Below are 16,635 nucleotides of genomic sequence, written 5' to 3'. Positions count from 1 at the left end.
CATAAGAACACCTACCTGAAACATATTTTTGATTAGGTGCCACATTCTCTTCCCTTCATTGTCCTGCTTTTTATATTTAAAAGTGAGTACCTCTGCAAGTAGTCCACTTGAACAAAAATATATTTTTTCTTTATTCTTTTTTTTAAAATCATTTTTTAATTGATGTGTCTTGAGGGGGATACTAGTTGTTTAGTATGTATTTTTCTTCTGCTTTCTGATAGTTTACTGCTTTCATTCTTCCAACTATGCATGCAGTCTTAAGCTCAAAATGAGGCACACTCAAAAAATGGGAACAGAGGCAAAAAAATTCATCTTCCTTTGAGGGACATGCATTACAGCCTGGGGATGTGATCATAACTGACTTTGATTTCCTTTGGATAGTGGAGCAACTCTTGTATCAGATCAGCTCACTGAAAGTCACAGTTTTTTCCAGCTACCTGCATGTCACTGACAACATTTTTGAGTCATTTTTGTTCATTGAAGATTTTTCTGCATATTCTAAGGAGAATGAGTGATACTGATCTGTAAATGTTTAGGACAGTGTTAAGGGTGTTACAGGCACAGCTGCAAGTGGCCATAATTAATCCTTAAGGAGTGACACTCCAGTTTCTTTTTGTTTTGCAGGACTCTTTTCCCACTATAGGGCTAATGCAGAGAATGAGTATTATCCTTCTTCCATTTCTTTGCCATCCATTGAATCCTTACACTCAGCTCATCTCCCTGTAAGACACTGGATGTGCTGTGTTACCTGTAGGGTATCTGTTGCGTCACTATGCATCTGCCTCTATGGGACTGAATTCACAGAATCAAAGTTGCTCTGTTGTGTTTATTAGATAACATAACAATGTTGGTTTGGTTAGTTAGTTTATTTACAGAAATAATTCCAGTTGTTTTTCCATTGGACATAATAAGCATGTATCCGATTAATGTTACAGGTCAAAGAAATAGAGTGAAAAAGCATTGGCAATAATGCACTCAAATCGGCCTGATAAGAGCCCTTATCTAATATGTACAAAATAGCAGTTCTGTGCAAACCCTCATTTTTTAATAATTTCATTCACTTAAGACAAAGTGATTAGTTTTGGTGCTTCCAGTTGCCATCCAGTTCTTACATAAAACAGAAAAGAGCAGTATTCTTAGTGGACAATAGGTGGCTATGATAAGAAAATAAAACTGGAAGTCAGAAGAATGTCAGTGCTGGTGGCTAATACTTAAACTGCCAACAGGATTCACTGGAGCACCACTTTGGGTGACTTAATTTGGTTGAATACTACACCAGATATTTGGCTTAGGAGGACACCTGCCTTTTTGCAGAGGTAATATTACCATTATACTAACAGCCTAATGGCCAACAGGGAAATTTATGTTTTGATGAACAGTTCTGTGGAAACTCATGGCTTTACAGTGCCATTTTCTCTTAAAAGTAGAATTATATAAAAACAACAAAAGCTGTCAGGTAGGTTTGTTTTTAATACTAAACAAAAAATAACCCAATGAAGCTGTTAACATGATGAGCTCTTATTTCTCATTTTCACAGCGAGTTAAAGGAATTTTGTTTTTGACAACAGTGTATTAATTCAATACTGTAGGAGGGCCACAAAGATGATCAAAGGGCTAGAACACCTGTCCTCTGAAGACAGGCTGAGAGAGTTGGGGTTGTTCATCCTGGAGAAGTAAGGACTCTGGGTAGACAGTAAAACAACCTTCCAGTACCTGCAAGGGCCTACAGAAAAGCTGTAAAAACAGCAAATATTCTTTTTCTTTAATCATCATTATATATTAATTATTCTTTAATTATTAATTGATTATCCAATCAAAAGATTGGAATCTTTCAAAAAAAAGAAAGAAAAAAAAGAAAAAAAAAGGAAAAAAAAAAAAAGGGTTATGGGCTGAGATAAAGACTGTAATAGGTGAAAAAAGAAAAAACAAACAATCAGAAAACAAAAAAATCCTGAAAGAACATCACTCACCACCTCCCACAGGCAGATAGATGCCTACCCAGTATCTTTGTGTCTGTTCTTCTCATTTCTTTTAGTGTCTTTCTGGTGTGTTTGTGTGTATGGGGGGGGGGGGTGTGACTGCATTGGAGCTTTGTGGGTGTTTGGCTGCTGGCCAGGGTCAACTCACCACAAATAATACTTGCTCCTTCAATTCTTTTTCTATACTCGTACTGCATTTCTTTTGTTAAATGCCTTTAGATTTGACCATCTAGATGAGTCATTAGAGAGTATTTTCAAAGCATAGGCTGATTGAGTGCACCAGGTATTTGTCAGTCTCTTTGTCATCACACACAACATTCCTGTAGTAATTGATTGATTTTAGTTTGGTTTGGTTTGGCTTTAATCAGGCTGGTTTTGATGCATTCGACAACAATATTTTTATCAGATGTACTGTTTTATTGATTGTATCTTGTGTAGTGGCAGGTTTAACTTGTGAATATTTGGATAAATACTAAGAAAGAAGACAACAGATCAATGAATGTGTTCTGCAGTGGTTTTTTTCCGACATCTTTATTTACTGTTTTTAAAAAAAATCTACATTCATAACAACTGGCAAAAACTTGGTGACAGTTTAGAGGTATGCACTATGCAATCTTTAATGCTTTAGATAACATTCCTTGGCCTAACCTCAGAGCATTTTACAATGAACAAAGCACATTTAAAAGCAGTTAAGGTGTCATGTACAAATTTCAACTGGATTAATTAAAACTATTTCGTTGTAGAAATATGATAATAGCTTAACTGAGGGAAGCTTGTTGACCTCCCTAATGCTCTGAGAAATTTATGCTCTATAAGAAGCTTTTCACTCTTTAGAAATGTGTATATAAGAAGGTTTTAAACATTCTTAAAATGCATCATAGTTTCTTTTCTTATTCTCTTCTCCATAAGTATTCTTACAAACAGGCTTCACGGGACGTTTTCAAAAGCCTTTTATGTATTTAAGACTATATATTCTCCTGAACTGTGAAGAACATACTTTAGATTCCAGCACTGAATCAATTCAGAAACCTATAATAATAATCTCACTTTACCTTCTTTATGATCCATTCTTTTGTACTACATGTGGTAATGAGATGTTCTTTCTAAACAAGCAGATTTAGGTTTTGACTTCACAGTGTAGTCTTACAAAGTAATGTGTACCTACCACCAAGGTAGAATCATAAGAAATTGTTTTCTTACTCAAGCTGAAGTTACAAAATTGGATTAAAGACATCACCATTCTTTATGTTTTCACATAATCTACTAATTCAGATGAAAACTGTAAAATGAGTTGTGTTCACTACTCTTTCCACTTATCATACCTTGAATTAAAATTAAAGCAGTTTCCTTTTGAGACCACTAATTTAGAATAGCAGGCCATATCACGGCTTGAGTTACTGAATATTGAAAAGTTTGCTTTGACAGTAGCATAAGGGAAGCATAGGACAAACTTATATGTTAATTCCTTCTGATACTCCTCTATCCTCCAACTGTTTATATCTTGGGGACTTCCTGAACCAACTGTGGTCTCTGTGCACTCAGTAATACCCAAAGGATTTCATTTCACAACACCTGAACACTTGCAGTTCATCAGTTATGCTTTTACAGTGGTAAATGTGGTAGGTACAGACAAGAGCTACAAGAAAATAAGAAGACTCTGCTGTATTCTGGCAGATTCTGCTAGTCTGTCATTTCACAAGTCAAAACAAAAATTATAATTGATTATGCTTCAAAGAACAGTCTCTTGTATCTTATTTATATAGCTCATGTCATATTTCTGATCAGATGCTGTACAAATCAATCTTATATGTAAGAATTTTACCAAGGAAACAAATTGCATTGTTCTAACAGGTCTGGAGAACAGTCATGAAGATAAAGATAAAAGATAACATGAAGCCAGACAATAGAAAAAAGTCTTAAAAAAGGAGACAAATAGATCAAAATGCACTATCTGGCTGATTTTATACAGATTTCCTGATTAATTTCTCTTTGTCATATCTTGATATCAAAGTGTCTTAATGTCAAGCATGACTTTTTATGTAAGGATTATATCTCAGGAATTAAGCTTTTTGTTTTTGTTTTTTTTTAGAAAACCTGAGAAGGGTAGGAGGGGAAGCAAGCAAAATTACTTAATTTGCAGTGAAGTACCTCATTTGAAGAAGCACTTTTAAAATTTATTGTAGTAGCTAAAAAAATGCATGACAGAATGACATTTAATCTTTCATTATTTAAATTTTTCCCCTTATATGTGAAAATAATATAAAATATATAACTGTTTAAACTTGTGTTTTGTAGTGCTATTTAAATTTTCAGTAAGTCAAATTTAGCAGTACCAAACTGTACTTATAAATTTTCATACTGTTTTGAACCAGTAAGAAAATACTGGCTTTCACACACCAAATCAATCTTGTGTATTTCCACTAGACTATCTACTGCAGAATAAATTTAAACAGAAACAAACAAACAAATTATCAAAAAAGTTAGTAGATTAGTAGATAATCTACTAACCTACTAAGTAGGTTAGTAGATCAGTGCAAAATATTAATTCTTGATAAAAGGAAGTATTTTTTCTTTTCTTTGTTATTATTTTTAAAAAGTTACAGAAATATCCCACTTGTGAAAAAAAAACACAACAGGGGAATCTTTTGCATTTGTGGTTTTTCTAGCTTACTCTTAATTTTCTAGTAACTTGCAATCACAGTCTGGCAGCTTGCAGTACAGGGAAGGGTATGTGAGCCCATGTAACCGTGCATATTAAAAGGAAAATGCTAAGATTAGAATGAAATTAGCACAAAGTAGCCCATATTTCAGCTGTTTTTGATCCCTGTTACCATTGTTCCACTCTTGGTGTAGAGCAGACAACTTCCTTCCATCAAACATACTTTTATTATATAAGCTTTCCTTTACACGTGGTGTTGATATAGGAATTCAGATGTCTTTGCTGACCAATTGGAAAGGATAAGTAAGGAAACTGTGGAAAAAAGGAAATGAAGGCAGGAAGGATGGAAGTGGTAAGAAAGGGAGATAGGAAGGGAAGAAGAGAAGAAACTAAAAGAGAGACAGAAGAGAAATAAAAACGGAAAGGAGAGGAGAGGAGAAGAGAGGAGAGGAGAGGAGAGGAAAGGAAAAAGATTGTCACAGTATTTTATTTTTTTTATATTTTCAAAAGAATGATAAATCAGTACATAGAAATAAAATCCTTACAAATTGTGACAAGATTGTGGTTATCCTGGTGATTGTTTTTATCTCTAAGGCTGAAGCCATAGTTCTTAGGTCATAATTTACTGCATTTAACTTAAAGGTGTTGGCCTGTTGTTTTATTTTCTTTGTCTTTATTCTTCTTAAAGTGAATTTACTATTCATGCCCATGGCTTGGTTAATAATTCCTGAAAGATACAACTTCATTTTTTTTCCTGCACAGCTACTGCAGAGCAAAAAGGAGTAATGAAACATGTCATCAAATTGAAATAAATTCCACTTCATTTTCTACTGGTTCAATCCAGGAAAGCTGGGGTGAAGTTAGGAGAGTCATCCAGTATTTCCATCTCAGTAGCAGACAGAACAGATTCTGCCCTTTTCTCGATGTATCTGTCCTGAGTGATGGGAGACACCTGTAGTAGAGATTACGCTGTTATCTAGGAAGGGACTGATTTTACCTAAAGTTGCTTAAATGTGTCAGATCCAAGCTGGTCATCTACATTGGTCTATTTTCTGCAGAGAAAGAAAATTAGTTGATGGGAACTCAATCAATCCAAATTTAGGTATCTAGAAAGCTTAAGCTACTTCTGAGGTTTTTTTTCTCTCCACAGTGATTGTTATGTTATTAAAAAAAAAAAAAAATCAGATTAGACTTAGATTTTTTAGCAGGCGAATGTTAACAGTCCATCTTCCATCCTCTGATCTGGAGCTCTATGTAGCACAAAAATGTAAGATGTGATTGATATTTCTTCTTGATATACTCATGCACTTACACTATTTATTCAAAGCCCAGAAAAAAAAAAAAAACACCACCACCCTGTTAGTGTTATGTGTATCTGGACAAATACTAAGTCCTTCCCTGAATTTCTTGAAATGGCTTTGAAAAAATATTTTTATCCGATATTCATAGCATTAAAGAAAATATATCCTCATCAGTAAAAGACAGATTTATTAATTCAGTTCGTGTCATGGGGGGATGACAATTTGCCATGATAATTAGTTTTTAAATTAAGAAAATTTTTTCTTACAGTTAATGAGAAACAGCAAAGAACTGTAGAAACAAAAGATCATCCTTTGTCTAATATCAGATCTTCATTGACTGCAGCTTTACTCAGTCACCTTTTAGCATATTTGGAAAGAATTCAAAATCAGAAAGATCAAGCAGCTTTAGCTTGATGCTTCTAGAAGAGCTAAAGCATGTTTAGGCTCTGAATATTAATTACCATGTTGCTTTAAAAGTTACAACAGTCAGTTTCTCCCAGGGAGGTCACAGTTCTGATTGAATAAAGGCTTAATTATAGAATAGTACAGAATATTGCAGTGAGCTGCAGCAACAAAGTCAGCAAATGGGTTATTCTTTCTTTGATAGTCTTAAAAAGACAATAAGTAAGAGAAATGTAAAAAGAGAAAAACACACCTATTAAAAAATTTAAGGCAATTATGTATTAGTAGTTTGTTTGGTTTTTCTCCACTGGAGAGAATAGAAAAAGATGTTACTCCTCTTGCCATTATTAGAGGCTTTTTAATGAGAAAGACGTATCAAATGCTATTTAACAATAAGGGTATGGTTTGTATTATTGTAATTGAAGCAACTGTTTTGTGAAAAACACAAGGACTCATCAGACACTTACTAATATTAAATAGTTTAAAAAGTAATTTAAATTAGTAATTCCTAATTAAAGGTTAAAAAGATTTTTTTGGGTGCAAGGTAATAGAATTCATTCAGTCATGGTTAACCTTGATGAAGAAATTTATGCCACCATAATGTAAGACACACAGCATTTCGTATTTAGAGTTTAGTCCTTACGTGATCTGGCTTTTAAACTTTGAGGTTTCATTTTGCATCTCATTGTAGGGATTTAAGTCTAGAAAACATTACTTTCAAAGTTCAACAGGTGTGAATGTCTGACAGATCTAATTTCTCCTTTTCTTCTTGCCTTTCCTTCTCTTCCACTTCATATTGTGTGAATCCTTGCCAACGTGTGAATTTTCTTTCTTCTCATCACAAAAAATAGCTACAGCCAGTGCAGAGATCTGTTTCCCTTTGCTGAAGCTGGTGAAATCTACTTTTCCCTATGGACCTCAGGCTTCCCTTACAGTCCTTAGTAGCATGAAGATTTGTCACAGCAGGCTGGGGCGGCTCAATATTACAGACTTTTATCTCAAACTTCTGCAGGACTGCAGATCTCCTGAGTCCTGGGGCCCTCATCTGGCAAATTTATCTGAACTCTTAATTAGCTGGGATTTCCTTGTTTTGTATTGATAAGCAGCTGTCAACGATGCTTAGATCATCAATGTCCACCTGAAAACTTCTATATCCTGTAAGGTATTTCAAATAGACTTCTGAGTTTCAGATTTCTGACAGGAAAAGTCTGTGGGAATAAAAAAGAGGAGTATGAATGAGTACATGGTTCAATGTGGCAATTTGGATTTAGGACAAGGTCTTAACTGTGAATGATAGCCAGTGTGGATAACTACAGTGTTTCAGCTTAGCTGGTTTCAGAAAAATAAAATTAATCTCAGTCTTAGTCTTTCAGTTATTTTGTACTCAGTTGCAAAACAAGCAGCAAACGTGTCATGCTTTGTTTCTAAAATCTGATAACCGCAGTACAGGAAAATATAGCAGTGCAGCTTTACCTGCAATTTCCAAGGAAAGAGACAAAAGCTGATTTGTTGAGATAAAAATCTCCCAACCACAGGCTGAATGCTTGAGGATTTACCTGTTATCTGCCTAATAAATACCCTCTGTGAAATTGGAGTGTACTTTTTTCTTAGGCCTTTTCCCAGTTCCTTTTACTGTTTTCTTGATCCTTGTTTTTCTGTTTCTGAGTAAGCCTATCCATATCACAAATACAATAATTTTTGTCCATGGTAAGGTGCATTTAAATTAATGTACTAGAGAGCCTTGTTCTCAGTGGAAGACTGAATATCTTACGTCTTTGCAGAAAAATAATTTCCTAAGTTTTGTGATTTATCAAATATTTCAAATTTTCAGGCTTTATTTTTGCATTGATATAGTATTATTTCAAAAAAACAATAATGTTTTTTTACAAATGTGACCTCTGCAGTGAGGAAGAACAAAGCAAAACTGAACAGCATACAGAAAGAGGTCTACTGCCTGCACTGGAGACATTTAACTAGGACCATGACCTTTAATAAAAGAAAAAAAAAAGCCCAAAGATGAAAAGATGGGAAGATGTGTTGTGAATATGTGGATAGCCTGTAGCTAACTCTGTGTCTGGTGAACTAAAATTATCTTTTTTTTTTGCCTTACAGGTTTTTTAAGTACCGGGGACCAAGCTGCAAAAGGCAATTATGGATTGCTTGACCAAATCCAAGCTTTACGTTGGATTGAAGAAAATATTGGATCTTTTGGAGGAGACCCAAAAAGAGTTACTATTTTTGGATCTGGGGCAGGAGCTTCCTGTGTCAGTCTCCTGACACTTTCTCACTATTCAGAAGGTAACAAATCTTCTGAGCAGAGCACATTTATAAAACAAAACAAAACAAAACAAAAGAAAACCAAACAAACAAAAAACCAAAACCCAAAATTTTAACCAAAAAAATGGCCTTATTGGGTAGGTTGAATTAGAATGACATTAAATCTGTAATTTTTGTAACATACCTACTAGCTATTATTTTGGATTTATAAGAGTCAGCATAAAGATTTCCATATGAAAAATTAAATGCTGTTATAGCAGAATTTTCATGCAAGAAATGCCACGTACAATTTACTTTTTGTAGCTTTATCAACAGTCTCCACTACCTCTACTGTGAAAGAACTCACCCTAATTAAAAAGGAAAAGGGCAGTGACCTTTTTTAATTTTTATACACTCTTGCCTGCACTTCCAACATCTATTTAGATACTTTTCTAATAATAGCATTACTTAACCTTATTAAAAATGAATTTAACTCCTCACAAAATACAGTGTGATCCCACACAGAGTATCTAAGATTTGGCAAGTGTTTGAGCTGTGGGATTTCTACTATCAACACCTCACCCCTCTAGAGAGAAAAAACAAAAAACAAAAAACAAAGCACGGCAAAGATATAGCATCAGTAGTGAACCATAAATAATCCTGGTGACAAGATCAAATCTACAAAAAATGTATTAAAAAGAGAGGATCAAAATATTGATCGTATTTATAGATCCATGTTACTCCTATGAGACAGAAATCTTATGTCAGAAGGCTAAGCCCTAGCAAGCAATTGTATCTGGACTGCTGGTAAACAAACTCTATTTGGAAATACATAGAATTATGTATGAAAATTTAGTCTATTGATACAAATAGGGTACAGTGAATCACTGTTGAGTAAGCCCTGACAGAACCAAGCAGATGGATCAATGAAAAATGTAACTAGCCACATTATTGGCATTTTGTAATATCAGTAATCATCACAAAGGTATATTGACCAAAGACATTTTTTTCCCAGAAATGCTGCAAGGTCTAGTAATGTTTTCGTAGCTGTTGGTGTCTTTGCTGAAGAGGCCCGGGCATAGGCCATTTTAGTGATCTAAAAAAACCAGGAAAAAACAGATGGGGCAGTTTAACGAGGTAGCTCGAGTTGCTTTTCAGTGCTCTGGTGACACAAAGAAGCTCTTCAGATGGGTCCATCATCTCTTTTTATATTAGAGCATATGAAACAACTAGAAAGAACTATTGAATCTTGTTTTACTCTCTTCCAAAAAATGTAAATATGTTTCAATTCAACATATAGGCAGTGCTAACACATATGCACCAAATTAGAACAGTAAATAAGAAGTAAGATAGTAAAGAAAAAAAATATAACATAGTAGAAAACTCAGGCCTATTAAATTGATTTTAGCAGAGCAGAATTTTTTAAATTACAGCTTCTGTGAAGGAAATGAGAGTGTAATTTTCATCTGACCTTTAAACTACTGAGGAGTGCATTTATGAGTGTCATTTACATAGGAAAGAGGATATGATTGCTTGTACCTGCCACTCCTCTAAAGAAATTGTTACATGACTACCACTGCGCTAAAGCCAGGGGGCTCCCATTAAAGGTGCAAGAAAACTGCAGTACAAGCATGAGTATCATTCTTGAAACAGTAACCTGAAACCTTCCTGTTTAATGTGTGCACCAGCAAGAACAAGAGAGGTTTTAATTAGCAGCCTATTAGAGGCACTACAAAAGGGTGCATTGTGTAGACTATATGGAAATTGAAGTTTAGGTATATGCTTATTATATATTTATTTATTATAAAACCAAAGCTTTATTTGGTTTATTTAGTTTATTTAGTTAAAGCTGCTTTAAGTTTATCTAGCTATCTATCTATCTGTCTATCAAACTATATATAATTCGATTTGCATTTAAAAATTTGCACCTGCAGGTTTGTTCCAAAAGGCAATCATACAGAGTGGAACAGCCCTTTCCAGCTGGGCAGTAAACTACCAGCCTGCCAAGTACACTCGGATATTGGCAGACAAAGTGGGCTGTGACATGCTGGATACTACTGATTTGGTTGAATGTCTACGGAATAAGAATTACAAAGAACTCATTCAACAGACCATCACTCCAGCCACTTACCACATTGCCTTTGGGCCTGTGATAGATGGAGACGTGATTCCAGACGACCCTCAGATTCTCATGGAGCAAGGGGAATTCCTTAACTATGATATAATGCTGGGTGTGAATCAAGGGGAAGGCTTAAAATTTGTGGATGGCATTGTAGACAATGAAGATGGTGTTTCCCCCAATGATTTTGACTTTTCTGTCTCAAATTTTGTGGACAATCTCTATGGTTATCCAGAAGGGAAAGATACACTGCGAGAGACCATTAAATTCATGTACACTGACTGGGCAGACAAAGAAAACCCTGAAACAAGACGGAAGACTCTGGTTGCTCTTTTTACAGACCACCAGTGGGTTGCTCCAGCTGTTGCTACTGCTGATCTGCATGCCCAGTATGGATCTCCAACATATTTCTATGCATTTTATCACCATTGCCAAAGTGAAATGAAACCCAACTGGGCCGATTCAGCTCATGGTGATGAAGTCCCTTATGTGTTTGGGATTCCTATGATTGGCCCCACAGAACTGTTCAATTGCAACTTTTCCAAGAATGATGTCATGCTCAGTGCAGTTGTTATGACATACTGGACTAACTTTGCCAAAACCGGGTAAGTTTGACCCTCAGCATTCCTTTTTATTGATAGCATACTTCTAAAATAGTCAGTATTACAATGCAATGGCTTCAAACCCTGATCTTGCAGTCATATAGCATTATTTCTGTAAAACAGAAGTTAACTGGGGATTATTCATATTTAATAGATTTTTAATTAGTGTATTCCCTCAAACTGTTTTCTTTCAGTAGCTCAGTGAGAATAATAATGCACTGTATTTTTGATCCAAAAAATAGGACAATTACTAAGACAAAACATGTCTCAGAAAGGCGGCTCACTGATACTGAAAAATCAGAGGCAACATGTCTGCTACTTGAAGAAGGAACTGTCAGGCAGATAGCGTTTATCTGTCACAAAAGAAAGGAAGTTCTTTTTTTTAGTGACCTTCACAGGGATGGAGACTCAGGGAGGAATTGGAAAAGAAAGGCAGACACTGGAAAGATCTTTCCCTCTGAGGGCTATAATGGCAATAATAAGTACTTGACTTGAATGAAGAAGAGACTGCAATAAATTTTTGCTTTGACAAGAGTAGAAATTTAAATTAATTCTGCTTACAAAAAAAAAAAAAAAAAAAAAAAAAAAAAGACATCAATGTTTTGCTGCAATTGAGTTGGAAACATCAAGGAAAGAAACCTCAAAGCAGCTTAATCTGAAAGTACTATAAATAATTTCTGTTTCCTTCCTATACCATTCTTTTAAAGAGTGTTGCAGTGTTTTACTTGAGCAGCAAGGGCTTTTTTGTTAACCTTGAGTCTTGGTACTGAATTAAAACAAAGATACTTGTGGCACAAAGAGGTTGTAAATCTTTTCAATGAATGTTTAATAGCAGGATTGGGCTCAGCTTTACTGCACTGCAGTGAATGGTGTGCAGCTATATAAGAAAAACCGAGAGATGCCTAGTGTGAAACAGAGGCTTCAGCAGCTCATGCAGCCTTTAATGAATCCAAATGATGTTCAAGGGAAAGAGATTTTGCGGTCTTAACAAAAACCTCGAGCATTAATTGAGTAAAAATCAAACGCTTCAAACCAGTTTACAAGGCAAAAATAAAGCTTTTGTTTCACTGCATTTCAGACAGAATGCATGCAGAAATCCCACAGCACTGCAACAATAGTAAACAAACTGGAATAGTTAGATGTTTTTCACAGCAAGAAGTCATCAGTACTGGGCTGGAAAAACTTCAGGATTAAAGCTTGGTTTATGGACAGGGAATGCCACATGCTGGCGTATTGCACACTCAGAAAGATGGTAATGCCATCAGTCTGCCTTTGTTTTTGTAGGTGAAGTGGAACATATACATGGAGGACTTCAGACTCTCAAATATACATCATTGGAGTTATGGAGATCCACGATCTCCACAGTCTCACTATTTAGAATTACTTTATAACTATTCCCTGTAGAATAAAAAGTCATCTTTAAGAAATTCTGGGAAGCTGATGGTTGCTTCTCACATTCCCAGCTGCCATCATTTCTCTTGTAACTGGAAGCACTTTCCAGCTGCTGCTACTTGAAAGCTAATTTCATCAGGCTATACATGACATCACCCCGCTCTCTGGATATGAACTTTTTGTCATACTACACCTAAAGACACAGTAGGTACTTTGGGAGATCCATTAATCATTTCTGAAACTTCACCATTGCTGATGAGACAGGAATGGGGTATATCTTCTATTACAATCTTGCTCCTTTGTAGACAGTCTGAAAGATGGGAATTTTAAAATGAATCTGGAATCCATGTGCCCACTCAGGTTCTCCAATAATCAAGAAGATTGATATGGGTTGAGACTGCTTTGCTGAGAGTTTTGTTTTGAGGTGTTTTTCCACCTTTTTTAAATTGATTTTTTCCCATCCTTATTCTGACAGAAGTTGTCTTGCTTTTGTGTTTGTACCCATGGCAACGCATTTGAAAAATCTTTTAATGGAAAGATTTTTTATTTTAATTCTACATTTCACTGTAGGCGAGCCCTTAGCATTAACACTGCAAATTGATTCATTTAATTTTAATGTCTCTGAGAATTTTCCAGTCTTGATGACTTTTCCCCAGCTGTTGCATCCAGGTACTTATTATATAATTAAAACTCAGGTGGTGCATCGTTCTGATGGACTGTGCTGGGCTTTTAACTGGTGTGCCATCCGCTGCTAAAATGCTCACATTGCTTAATGGCCCTTCTGCCAAGGCTGAGTTTCAAGAGCAGGTCAATCCTGTAAAATCACTGGGTGTCAACAACACCACACAAGGCCAGTGCTTTTATTGTGTTTTACTTTGAAGTCAGTTACTGTAGCTAGCAAATAGGAGATGACAATTAAAGTGTTTAATGGCAAATGGATCATGCCTGAAATAAATACCTCAAAGCTGCATTTTGCTAATCCTCCGTTTTCTACCTTGCAATGACTTCTTAGACTTTCTTTTTTGTCATTAACAGTAATTTTGGCCCTTTTGAAACTATGTTTCTAACATTCCTTAGAAATCGGAAAGCAATATTTTATAGAGGAGGTGTGAGAAGCTACATTTAGGACACAAAAATTACATGGAAACACAGCTTTTGATTGTCAGGATGAGCAAAATTATGTGTGAGACTTTCATTAAGAGGCGCACTTAAAGCTTCAGCCTGCTGCCAGTAATTCTATTCTAACTGTAATGGTAATTTTGGATGTTCAAACATCCTGGTAGTTAGGGCCCTGTTACCTCCTTCACAGAAACATAAGCAGGGGGAGAGTGAATGACATATTGGGATGTGTGCCATGTGTGCAGATACTCTGCCAGCTACATTCTTGTGAAGAAGGATTTGAAGTTTCACAGAGTAGATAGGAAGCCATGCTTTCATTAGAGGCATCTACTCAGTTTCTAAAGATTACTGCCTTCTGAGGAGTTACAATACTCTTCTTTTGCTCCATTCATCCAGCTCTACTTAAGCTGGTGATGGGAAAGATAAAGGACTAAAGAATGGATCCCTGTTTTCTTTCTAGTTCAGGTAAATACTCCTGAATTATTTTACTACCGTTGATTCTGAAGCAAAACCCTCAGTTTGGCTTTTTAATGGAAGACAGAAGCTTACAATTAAAACGTATTTTCAAATCAGCTTTTTGTGAACTCCTTTATGAGGCCGTTGCATTTCTTTTTGATGTTTTTGTCTGGGTAAATAATTATCTCCAATGGACAATCTCTGTTAGTCAAACAAAACAGTATTCTTCCAGTTCACTTCCTGTAGAGGTTATAATAGCTGACTGGGAGCAAGCCAACAGTGGGACCCAATGATAAGTGAAGAAAGGGTCACATACAGTGCTTCAGGCATGAATGGCTGTACCATTATTAATATTGTGACAACATGAAAAATCAGTGGAAGCATAAAGAAATGCCAGATAGTTTTTTCTTCTTTCCCCATATGGATAAGAGGGGACTGCCGAAAATAAATAAAGGGGCCTGTCAGTGCGTTGGAGATAGACCCAGGATGTAACTGTTAAGATATTTTGCTCTCCAATGAAGTTAGAGGATGACACAAAAGAATAAAACACTTTAAGTGCAATAACATAACTGTTAATTGTCCTGAGTGATTGTTAATGCTGTTGCAGAATTACTTTAAAAATGAGTGATATTGTGATGCATGTTATGAAATTCAGGATTAGAGAAAAGATTCTCCATCATTAGATTCACCATCATTTTTCTGCCATTATCACCCACCAGCTATGAAATTCTCACTTTCCTCTGACAATTGCCTTCACAATTAGCTACTTATTCACCTTGTGAACAGGAATGGATGTTGCTCTTCAGTTGGCATCCATTGCAGACACATTTACTTTATGTCACCTTAGAGCAAATCAATACTTTGAATGTACATTTGTAGCTGCTGAGGTGTGAATTAGATTACAATAAACAACATGTTAAACTCATCGAAGTCCATGCAGTCTGAAATCCCAACCTCCATGGGGAGACAAATGACAGGTGAAATCAAATTATTCTGCACATTAAAAAAAAATACTTAGGTAGGACACTAAAGACCATGGTATATCTTCTATCATGTGAGAGAGGGGTTCAGGCAATTCATGGCAGAGGCATTTTTTGATGGAGAAACTGTTTAAATAGAATTCTAAAATGGTGAAAATGAATAATTAGAGATTAAAATGAACAAGAATAGCCATCAATTTCAATCTGTCAGTAGGATGAAGACAAAAAAAAAACCTTTCTGCCAAATAGCTGGATTGGGAAACAAGTTGTTGTGTAGTCCTCATAAGAACCATTAGTAGAAGAAATAGATAATTGAAAATATATTATTAATATGATATCTTTTAAGACCATGATTGCAGCAGGTTTTTTAAAGGAAGTTTTCTTAGCAGCCTTTAAACAATTGAGTCTCATGATGTCCCAAAACACAGGGTAATGTGAGAAGGAAAAAAAAGGAAAAGCAAATTTGACATTAAACTAACAGATAAAAAATTCTGTTAAACAGCTGGTGCAATACGAGAAATTATCGTATGTATATTTTTATTTTATGCCTATCCTACAATACTAAAAAAAGCATTCATAATAAGATAAACTGACCAACTAGCTACACAAGAAAAAGACCTAAGATGTCATAAGTTGTAACAAATTATTGTCTCCAGTGCACACAGGAGGAAGGTAAAAATTGTCTTATTTATACCCACTAAATGTATTTGGTAAACTATTGTTCATCTGTAAAAATAAGATCCATGCATTAATATATACTATTTTTAGGACTGGACTAGTTATTCCATTTTTTTGTGAGGAAAAATCATTTAGACACTCATCCTCTAAACTCAGAGAAATTTGGACCATTTATCCAGTTGTTAAGTGATCAGCCCTGGAATTGATGCCACTGGTAGAGTTCTGATACCCACACACAAAAAAATTTTCTCTAGGGCTGCATAATTGCTTTTTTTTTTTCTGTTCCTTGTTTCAGTGGACAGCTTCATGCCCACTCTGTATAAATAACTCCTCAATTACAAGACTAGCATCATGTAGTATAATTTTCTTTCTTGTGACTAGAAGAAGCAATAGAATAATTGGCTATTCCTAATAGATACAGTTAAAAAGGAGAGCTGGAAGTAAAGAACAGAAGAGAGGTAAAGGAAGAAGAGAGGCTGGTATTAACTTGTTTTGTAGGGAATGGGAAATCTAATTTAAAGAATGTTTAGTAGCTAAAGGAATCATGCAAAAAAATGCAAAAAATCAATGCAAAAAAAAAAAAAAAAAAAAAAGTGTATGTCCAGCTTGGTTCATTATTGAGTGCTCAGCTTCTTCCTCTCCAGTACAACTCAGTGTACATAAGGTTCCTTAATTTATGTATCTCCTGAATG

At 35.3% G+C, this 16,635-nt stretch overlaps 1 protein-coding gene across 2 annotated transcripts in view; it reads left to right on the top strand.

Moving 5' to 3' along the window:
* Nucleotides 1–16,635, top strand: part of NLGN4X (neuroligin 4 X-linked) — a 147,492-nt gene that overhangs the window by 123,090 nt on the left and 7,767 nt on the right. For both annotated transcript variants that reach the window (XM_071747584.1, XM_071747574.1), the window contains 2 exons: nucleotides 8,454–8,639; nucleotides 10,532–11,321. In XM_071747584.1, coding sequence (XP_071603685.1) covers nucleotides 8,454–8,639; nucleotides 10,532–11,321 — 976 coding nt within the window. The remainder of the gene's footprint in view (nucleotides 1–8,453; nucleotides 8,640–10,531; nucleotides 11,322–16,635) is intronic.

Source organism: Heliangelus exortis, chromosome 1 (genome assembly GCF_036169615.1).
Source record: "Heliangelus exortis chromosome 1, bHelExo1.hap1, whole genome shotgun sequence".
Classification (NCBI taxonomy): Eukaryota; Metazoa; Chordata; class Aves; order Apodiformes; family Trochilidae; genus Heliangelus; species Heliangelus exortis.
The sequence above is the reverse complement of the archived record's forward strand: the minus strand, read 5'-3'. Positions and strand labels throughout refer to the sequence as shown.